Below are 10,206 nucleotides of genomic sequence, written 5' to 3'. Positions count from 1 at the left end.
GCCAGATTTGGTCTTCGGGCCCCACTTTGCCGATGCCTACTCTGTCGCATTTCATTGATCGGTGTCTTCCTTGTCGCGACTACCACACTGCCTTGATCGTGGTAGCTTTGTAGTAAGTCTTAAAATCAGGTGGCATGAGTGCTCCAACTGTATGCTTTTAATCGACGCCTTCAGGCCATTTTCATTTTATGGAATTATTGATGCGTTTGGACTTAGTTCTACCATTTTATTCTGTTTTCTCTGTCTGCGCACACGCGCACAGGGTCGTTACTGTTCTTGTTTTCCCCTTCCCGATTCCCTTGAGTTTCTTGAGCCTTCTTTCTAGTATTCCATTTCAATTTCTCTATTATGGCTTTGCATACCGCCCTTTGTATACAGTTCGTCTGTTTGCTGACCTCATGAAGAATTACAAGGCACGTGCTGAACTTTTCTCAGTACTTAGACTCAGCACTTCAGCACTTGGAGGGGAATGTTACCTAACTGCACGCAGATACCTTAACCAGCCTCTTGCTTTGTGACACATTTGTCTTATGACATCTACATACATTGAAAATCCCATCAGATAATGTTACACTCTCCGCTTTCAACTGTTAAACACTTTATATATACATATAGATACACGTTTATTTATTTTTGAGAGCAAGACAGACACAGCACGCGTGGGGGAGGGGCAGAAGGAGAGGGAGACACGGAATCCAAAACAGACCGAAGGTTCCCTGCTGTCAGCACAGAGCCCACCGTGGGCTTGAGCCCATGAGATCATGACCTGAGCCTAAGACGGACGCTCAACCTACTGAGCCACCCAGGTGCCCCATCACCTGTTAAACAGGTTTAAAGAACTCAAGGGGGAAGAGTAGTCTACGATATTTGCCCAGATACTTACCATGTCTGTTGCTCTTTCTTCATTCCTGATGCTTCAAGTTTTTTTCTGGTATTGTTTCCTGTCTACCTTTAGAACAGAGCGCTGGCCATGAATTCTCTTTGTTTTTCTTCATCGGAGAGTGTCCATTTATCTGATAGTGTCTATTCCTACCTTCATCCTGAAGGCTGTTTTCATGGATACAGTTTTCTGGGTTGACAATTCTTTTCTTTCAGTGTTTAAGAAATACTCCATTTACTTCTTCTGACCCATGGTTTCTGATGAGAAAGCTCCAATCCCCTCGGACAACCTCCTATTCATCTTCAACATCTGGATCAAGTCTTATTTTCCATTCAAACCATGCTGACTTTCCATGCTCCCCCCCCCGCCCCGGAGAAGCTCGCCACTCCTTCCTCTGCATGACCTCACTGCACACACGCTGTTCATATTGGTGATACAACCACATGCTCGCTCACCTGCTTGTTCTTTGTCAAGTCCACTGGTGGAGAGAAAGACAGAGGGGAAACAGACAGAGAGAAAGAAAGGGAGAACGAAGAAGGAGGAGGAAGATGGGGAGGCAGGCAGAGAGGAGGATGAGGAGATGATTTAGAAGAACAATCACCTTTCAGGATATCAGATGACCTCTGAGATCAGAGATATTTCTGGAATTGGACTAGCTAGGAAATGAGGGTCGTGTGTATGGAAGAAAGCCAGTGTGCAACCATATATGTGGGTTCCTCTGTGGCCACCCAGTTGCAGGAAATTCCCAGGTGGTTCAGGAGACAGTTGGTAAGGGCTTAGGATGCTTCTGTGGGCTCATCCCTTCATTCATTACATTTGAAAATCCCACATAACATTGCATCTTTTTCAGTGGACTTCAAGGCTTGCCCCCAAAGGAAACATACTTTAGTGATGGACACATTTTCTGGAAGGTGAGTGGAGGAGTGGAGTACATTTTGGAGTTGGAAGGGCTGATCAGGGACCTTCAGCTCACAATGACAGGGCAGCCATTGGTTCCACCACGAGACTGCCCCCAAATCTTTGGTGTCTGCTTAGCCTCCAGCCTGCCAGATCACAGCCTCCTTCCTCTTCCTTTTCTGTCTCTTCCTTCCTCTCCCTGCCACCGCTACCCCAGAAAATAAAAAAACAAAACCTAAAACCTCTTAATGACAGCCTCATTTTCCACAGTTTAATCTTTGTGTTTGGCATTCTTTGTAGACATCTGTGGACGTGGCCTTATGTTGAAATACAGTATGAAAGGGCCACTCAAGACCCAACTCCCACCTCTCAAAGCCTTTGCTCACTTACCCTTCCTCCACGAAGCTTTCTAGAACCATCTAATTTGGAAACAAACTCGGCAGAATGCAAGTGCTGGACACGGGAGACTGGGTAGGTCAGGCATAGCTCCTGCCCTCAAAGAGCTTATAGACGGCCAAGGGCAGAGAGCAGTGAAGGATTGAGTAGTACACCCGGGCTGTGCCCTGTGTTTATCAGAGTGCCTGGGGACCCAGCTGGCTTCTGGGATTCTAGAAACAGGAGTTTTAATTCTTTTATAACTTGCTCACAACTTTTCTGGGCCTCAGTTGTTTGGTCCCGAACTAGATACAGGATTTGGTTTTCAAGCTCCGCTCTGCGGACCTAGGCCTTTGCTGCTTCCGGTTGAGTGCAGGGGGAAATGGGCAAGGGGAGGGGATGTAGAACGTGTGAGAATTCAGGGTCTCCTGCTCCCAACTTTGGCCAAACGAGCTCCACTTTTAACTGTGCTTTTTCCTTATATAGCCAATTCCATTTGAACGATGTTTGCAGGACTTTTAAGGTTTGAAAGCCACTAAACTAGATGATCAAGGTAGCCATCCACGCTCATGGCACTCTGGACTCACGCAGTCTCCACAAAATGGGTTGTGTGGCCATATATACTCGGAAAGGGCCTCTGGGCATATCAGGTTATTGGCAACTCACAGTGCTTGAGTACGCATGAGTACTGGCAAATGTCTGACAACTCTCTAGGGGAGACGATTTCCATGGTGTAAATTTTCCCCACACAGCCAATTTCAAATCATCAGTGTGAAGTCTCTGAATACAGAGTTGGGAAGAGATGGGCATTGACAGACTCAGGAGCTGGCTTTGGTACATCCTGTTCCAAACCTAGACCTTAAGAAGCCTTCTGGGGTTTTGCTTGCCCTTGGGTAATTGTGCCTCTGTCAGTAGATGTTCAAGCAATGCTCCTGTTCCAGGGGACGAAGCATATGAGCGGGAGCTGAGCTGCGTCAGTGATCCCAGCCTAGGCAAGCCCCCCTCAGCTGATGTGCGGACTTCTGAGAGAAATAAATTCTTGTTGTATGCTTGGGGGATCTTGTGGGTTTTGTTAGACAGCAGTTTGGGGCTATAGTTATCCTCTTCAGAAATTGGTACCTAAATCGGAGATGGCTATACCAAAGTCCAAAAATATGTAGCATAGGTTTGGAACTGGACAGTGAGGAAATTTAGAAGAGGTTGGAAAAATGGCCAGAAAAATGGTGACCTGTGTGCAATGTGGTGAAGAAATATTTGGTAAAATTATTGCCTATGGTAATTTGGGAGGGAGAAAGCCTTCCTAGGAATTTGTGGAATTTGCCAGGCTGGTTTCCAGGCAGAAGGCTGTAAACATGAGCTTTTTTGAGCTGTAAATGATAAGGTACTACAAGTAAGAGAGGAGTTCAGAAAGGACCCGGCCAATTAAAAGCGGAATTTAGAAAATGAAATTACTTCTCACCTCCAGTCTCTTCAGCCCCTAAGATTTTCAAATTAAGATTTGGTTTGGGATGGGGGCAGATACCGAATCCAGGGCAGTTCCAAGTGAAATATGGCATTGGAATAAAGATGAAGTCAGGGATGTGTCCTTTGATTTTAATGCCCTTTGTCTTATGGTCCTTGGAAGGAACGAGACGGCTCTAGAAACCTTTCTAGGGTGACAACAGGGTGCCTAGAAACCTTTGGGGCATGGCCCCACATAGCATGACATGAGGTACCAGTCATCAAACGAAGGGTGAGGCACGTCACCAAAGGGATGCAGGCATGGTTTTTGGCAGAGAGTGGCCTGGAATCAAGTATGCAGAAAACCCAGAAGAGAGAGCTGAATGGGCAAATGTGAGCAATAAATAAAGAAGGTGTTGGAAATGTAAAGGATCTCAGGCTCCTCAACTTACTTCACACAGGAAGAGGTTGAAGGGTCCCTCTGCTCTCCCAGAAGGCATGCTTCCCAATGGCCTCTTCAGAAGCTGAAGGGTTGATGCAAAAGGAAGAACACCCCAATGGTGGAAGCCAGAGCTGTGGTGCACAATGGACTGGGGAGCCATTCGGGGAACATTTCACCTGGTGGGGGCACCGGCAACACTTGCCCAGCAGGTGTCAGATACTGTGGACCAATGACTGAGTGGTAACTGCAGTGAATCTAGGTCTGGGCCACCACCGTATGCTGGGAGGGTGTATGTGTGGTGTGGCCTGAGAGCTTCTTCTTAGTTCCTAAGTCTCTGGGTCAAGAGCCACATCCAAAACAGGTGTAGATCACAAGATCCCTGACTTTGAGCCTGACAATTGATTGGATAGACTTTGGGGGGTCTGGGATGAGTATATTCTACATTTGGGAGAGGTATGGATCACAGTCTTGATGAGGGTAGACTGCGGTGAATTATATATATATTTTTTAAAGTTTATTTATTTATTTTGAGAGAGAGAGAGTGACAGAGAGAGAGCAGGGGAGGGATGGAGAGAGAGGAAGAGAATCCCACACTGTCCATGTGGAGCCTGATGTGGGGCTCGAACTCACGAACCGTGAGATCATGACCTGAGCCAAAACCAAGCATTGGGGCTTAACCGACTGAGCCACCCAGGTGCCCCTGAATTACATATTGTTGAGAAATATTTGCTCTCTCTCCCTTCTGCAGAAGGAGAGCACCTGCCGATGTCACTGACGATGGGTTTGGCCACGTGACTTGCTTTGGCCAGAAGAATGAGGTGGTCCATGGTGTACTTTGAGCAGAGGCCGAAAGAAGACTGTCACTTTCCTGCTTATTTTCTTGTGCACTTGCTGTTGCTACAAGAAGGCAATGGCCAGGCCACATCCTGGCCCTAGAAGAAGAGTTAGAGCCATGTGAGGCAGATACGTGCTTCCCCAGCCAAGCTGACTGGATTAGCTCCCCACAGCTGATGCACAGAAGTGCCTGGCCCGGCCCAACCTGGATCAGCCAACCCTCAGTTGGCCCAGAGGCTTATTGTGCAGAAGCTTTGAGGGTATCGGTATAGAGCATGCTTCCGGCCATAGTGGACTGATGGGACATGGGGCTCATTGAATGGCTAAGATGCACTTCTTAGTGCTGCGACTCATCAAGTCTCAGGCAGCACTGAATAACTTTGGACCCCTCGCCCCCCCTCCCCAGAGCAGGGCAGAGCTGCTTCCAGAGACTTCCCACGTAGTGAAGCAGAGAAGGTACGAGATAAGCTCTGAAGGAGGCAGAGTTAGGGCTCAGCCAGGCATGTTTGTCTCCTCTTCCCATGGGTGAAGTCAGCTAAGTGAGTGTTCCCTGGGGAGGAGTGAGGCCGGGAGTGTGACTCTGGCTGTAGTCTTTCCATCAGGAAACTCTGGCCAGACACACAGGGAAGACTTTGGGGTGCCCCGTAGAAAGGCAGCCTGCTAAATTCTATTTTCCTTGGGGGCTTCCTACCTTCTTTACCAGACAGCCTTTCTTTAGTCCACTCGGTTCCAAGCCGCAGAGCTGAATGCCCTCCACATGGCTTTGGCTCTGGACTCTCTGAGCTGGGTGTCAAGGTTTTTCTCATGGAGAGAAGGAAGTTCAGAGGCCCAGAGCACCCAGCCCTACAGAAGGTGCCTTTTACTCTCTCCAACCCAGCCTTAGGCCCTCCTCTCCATTCTTCTGTCCCAGAAATCATCTCAGACCGCATGCCTTACTCATGGCCCCCTGAGGTTCCCTGTAGTGGCCTGGCCACCACTTAATGGTTGACTGCTGGCTTGCTAGATCAGAGTGCTCCCTGTGCACCTGTCAGGGTCACTTCCTGGGCTGAGTTCCTGTTCATGACTGCTGCCCACAGAGCCCATCGCCCAAGGCTGGTTGCTGGGTGTATGGGGCTCCACCTGCCTGTCCTTTCTCCTTGTGCCTGCACCAGAGCACAGGGGGGTGCTGATCTTTTCCCCCGACCCCCACCCTGACTCAAATGTGCTCATCAGATTGCCTGTCAAGGAGGGAATCCTGACGTGAGGACTGCTTGGGGCGAGTGCTTGGAAATGTGCCTGGAACATGGTTCTCAGCAAACCAACCTAGATGTTCAGATCAGCTCGCTGGAAGAAAAGCCAGAGAGGCACTGTAAATCGTCAAACCCTGCCCACCCCTCGCCCCCGGAGACAACCAACAAACAGCCAGTAAATGCCTCAGCATTAAACATTTCTTGGTGAAGGCGGGACAGTCAATTTTGACACTGTTGTGAAAAAAATACAGCCTAGTTTCTGTTCAAATGCACCAAATTTACTGCCCGGGTTCTCATTAACTACTGTCAAGGCAAAGCAGATAGACAAAATAAATTATGAAAAAATTACTTTTTTAATGTACAAAAAGACTTATTTACAAGTTGAGTGTGTCATCTCAATTCATAGCATGTAGAAAAAGCTAAATATTTTGGAGATATAAATTTGGCTGGATGATTCACCTACAGTATTTTCAGGGACGACGCCTTCTGTACAGGTTATACACAGGCTGGGGACGGCTAGTGAAATCCTAGCTCAGGGAGTGAACGAACACCGCCACGGAGCCCACGCCCTCGGAGGGGTCCCAGGGCTGTTATTTGGACTTGGCTTTGTCTCTGGACCCTAACAAAGCATCTGATGTTCTGGGATGCAGAGGGCCCAGGGAAAATCTTGGCCCTGCCGTGGCCGAGGCCAGGGTCACGGTTATCATCAGGCTCACAGTGGTGTGGTTGCTTTTGGCCAGGTCGCCACGAATTCAGCGTGGGAAAGGTGTGGGGGGGTGTGTGTGTGTGTGGTGGGGGGAGGGGGGAGGCATCCATTCGCCCTACAGTATGTTCAGGAACGACGTCTTCTGATACCAGTCCCAAGTTCCACTTCCAGGTGGGGCTTGTTCACAGCGAACAGGAAAATTCAGTGATGGTCCCTCAGAGTCCCAGGAAACAACCCCTTCACCCACTCAGCCCCACCAAAAACACCATGCAGGTCATCGTGCTCTGCGGAATGAACAGGACAGAGGGGAGGGGACCCAGAAGACCCCGGGACGTCATGTTGTACCTCGGCACAGACCACTGGGTTGCAGGTAAGCAGACAACACAGCCTGGGGGAGGCTGGGCAGAGGCCGCCATCAAAGTCCTGGGGTTTTCCGAGGCAAAGTGGGCGGACAGTGCATCGGAGAAACAGGATTGGGTAAACATACGACTTCCTCTTCCTATGGGAGATCTCCAGGGTGGCCTGAGGCCGGGTACCTGGCGCTCTCTCACTTTCTGGAGGTCCCGTGCCAGGCGTCGGCTCACCTGGGTCCATCCCTAGCCCACAGCAGCTCCAGCCACCCCGAGGTATTTAGAAGTGTTCTTTCCAGGAAGGGCTACATTCTACATGCATGAACACTGTAAACACGGTCTGGAGAGGCCAGGGCAGCTTCTGGGCTTGCCCCAAGCACTACAATTTTTCTTTTTTTCTGGCAATACTTCCATTCTTTAGTCACTCATATACACTTGAACAGCCTGCCCGTCGCAAACTTGGCTTCGCGGGGTAGAGATGCCAGCTCTACCAGACCTGGAGTCAGGACGTGCTTCCAAATCATCCAGGTAAAAATCTGTTTTCTTCCTCTGTGGCACAGGGATGCGAGAGGCCTCAAGAAGTAAGCTTCGTAGAAGAATTCCAGTGGGCCAGGAATTCCATTACCTTGCAGGTACGGGAACGAGAAACTTCTCTTCCTGGATTAGAATATCCAGTATGGCTTTCGGATTCAAACCCAAATGTGGTTCCCTCTACCCTCTTTCCTCATGTACTTGGAAAGCCTTTGGCCAGTGTAATCCCTCATTAGCCAAATGACAGAGGTGAAGAAGCCAGAACAATTTGGTCCTATAAACACCAAAGGCTGGGAAGCACTGTGCAAACGAGTTTTTCGCTCCTGCCTTGCCTTTCTTGTTGAGCCTTTTAAAAGTGTCCTGAAAAGCCATCCCGAAGACGACCAGACAGGTTGCACACAAAGCTGCCCTTAAAGCATTTGTGGTCCGGACCGGCCATTGGCAAAACTCCCTCAGACCTATTTAATACTTTTTTTTGGAAAAAGACAAACTAGAACTCCCGTGCTCTGGGAAATGAAGGTTCCTCCGACTCCACGGAGCGTCGGGGGCTGGGAACTTAGGTCATCATGTTCAGGAACTTGCTCTCCTCTGCCAGGCTGGTGAGCATGGAGCTCATGTCCCCAACCGCCATGTTGCTGATGCCCGTGGGGATGGAGGGCAGAGTCAGGGAGTTCCGGGGGGTGGTGAGGCAGGAGGAGTTCTGGGAGAGGCTGTGGAGGAGGCTGGGACTCAGGGTGCCTGAGAGCAAGCTCGAGTGATCGCCCTCATCCATGATGGCATCAAAATCAATCTGGGGAGCCTCCAGTAGCTGGGAGTCCACAGTGCTGGACACCTGGTTGACCCCTGGAGAGGGCAAGGGCTGGGGCTGGACGCTGTCGGGGCAGGCCTGTGGCGGCGGTGGCTGGGGCCGCATGACCTGGCAGCCTGCGTGGTTCTCCAGGCCTCCGTTCTGTTCATACATGTGGATCTGGCCATAGTAGTACAGCATGCTGTGGTCCGGGACCCCACCCGTGTCCTGCAGGGGGGGCTGGGGAGGCCGGGACACCACGCCGCCCATTGCTCCCTTGGGCACATCTGCCATCTCCTGATGGGTCGACACAGCAGCCATGGCGTGGCCAGTGGCTCTGGCGTAGGCCAGCTGCACCCCGGCACGCACCCCCCGGTGGCAGCCGGCGGGGCTGGGCTCGGCGGGAGGCCGGGGTTGAACTAGGCCAAAGCTGGATCCAGCTACCCCCACGGTGCCCTGCTGGGGCTCCATGAAGCCAGGTTGCTGGGCAGGTAGAAGGTTGGGGCCCTGGCGGTAGCTCTCCTGGCTTATGGGGTTCGCCAGGTGATGGCTCTGCTGTGGGTAGCTCTGGGTTGAGTGAAGCGGAGGCATCCCGGCCAGGGCTGAATTGGTGATTCCGAGTTCCCTGCGGCTGCTGCCCATCATGGCGGCTTCGGGAGCGATTTCCATTTGCTGGGGGAGCCCCAAGTGGACTGGCTTGGCTGCCATGTTGTTACAGGACGGGGGGTACTGGCTCAAGGTCCCACCCATGGCACTGGGACTCAGCTGGGGGTGGGCCTGGCCGTAATTGGTGTGGGGGCTCACGGTGGTGGTCATATTGGAACACTGACCACCTGTCCCTGGCTGCCGCAGCTGCTGCATGTAATTTATCCTAGGCACCGAGGGGCCTCCCCCGCAGGGCTGAAAGTGTCCCTGCCCGCTGTCCAGGGCTCCCGGGCTCAGCTGCAGGCCTTGTGGACTATAGCCCGGGTACTGGCCAAAGGCCGGCTTCTGCTGCACCACAGCCAGGTTGCCCTGCGAGAAGGGCGAAGGCTTCGCCTGGCTGGCCAGGGCGTCCATGGTGCCGGAGCTCACCTCGTTCCACTGCACAGGCATGTTGTTTTTGTTCAGGCTGGAGGGGGGCCCGTAGCCCAGCTGGCAGCCTCCCAGCACAGGGGCAGAGGGGCCCACGTTGGAGTCCGCAGCCACCATCCTGCGGGGGCCGTGCAGCCCGGGGCTGGGCAGTTTGGGGTTCTCAGAGAAGCAGGTGCTTTCGGGGGGATAGGCCTGTGAGGGGCTGTCATCCAGGGCACCGCCCGCGTGCGCCTTGATGTACTGTACCACGTCGTCCGGCAGCACGAGGTCGTCCTCGGGCAGCATGAGGCCCACCTCGGGCCCGGCACTGTCCGCCCCCACCGCCAAGGCCTCCGTGGCCACGTGCTCGCTGATGCTGGGCGGCCGCGGCGAGTAGGCGCCTCGGGCCAGGCCGCCGTCGGCGCTGGCGTGGCCGGGCAGGCGGAGACCTCGCCTGTCGGCGCAGGGCGGCAGCGGGGCCGGGTTCACGTCGTGGGCGCTGTGGAAGCGCTGCACCCGCGGCGCAGCCAGGGCGTCGGGTCGCCTCACCGGGTCGCTGGCCCGCCGCGCCCCGCCGCCCGGCGCCTCGTGGGGGAAGGCGGGCGCGGGCCCCGCGTGGCCGTGCGCCGGCCCGTCGCTGCCCCGCCGCGGGCCCGTCCTGGAGCGCGCGGGCCTCCGGACC

General features: G+C 52.8%; 1 protein-coding gene across 1 annotated transcript in view; it reads right to left on the bottom strand.

The window, feature by feature from the left end:
• Nucleotides 1-6,503: 6,503 nt before the first annotated feature.
• Nucleotides 6,504-10,206, bottom strand: part of GLI2 (GLI family zinc finger 2) — a 255,689-nt gene continuing 251,986 nt past the window's right edge. Inside the window, exon 15 of the mRNA XM_049616226.1 lies at nt 6,504-10,182. Coding sequence (XP_049472183.1) covers nt 8,241-10,182 — 1,942 coding nt within the window. The 3' untranslated portion in view covers nt 6,504-8,240. The remainder of the gene's footprint in view (nt 10,183-10,206) is intronic.

This window comes from Panthera uncia (assembly GCF_023721935.1).
Source record: "Panthera uncia isolate 11264 chromosome C1 unlocalized genomic scaffold, Puncia_PCG_1.0 HiC_scaffold_3, whole genome shotgun sequence".
NCBI classification, from domain to species: Eukaryota; Metazoa; Chordata; class Mammalia; order Carnivora; family Felidae; genus Panthera; species Panthera uncia.
This window is presented reverse-complemented; position numbering and strand designations above follow the sequence as displayed.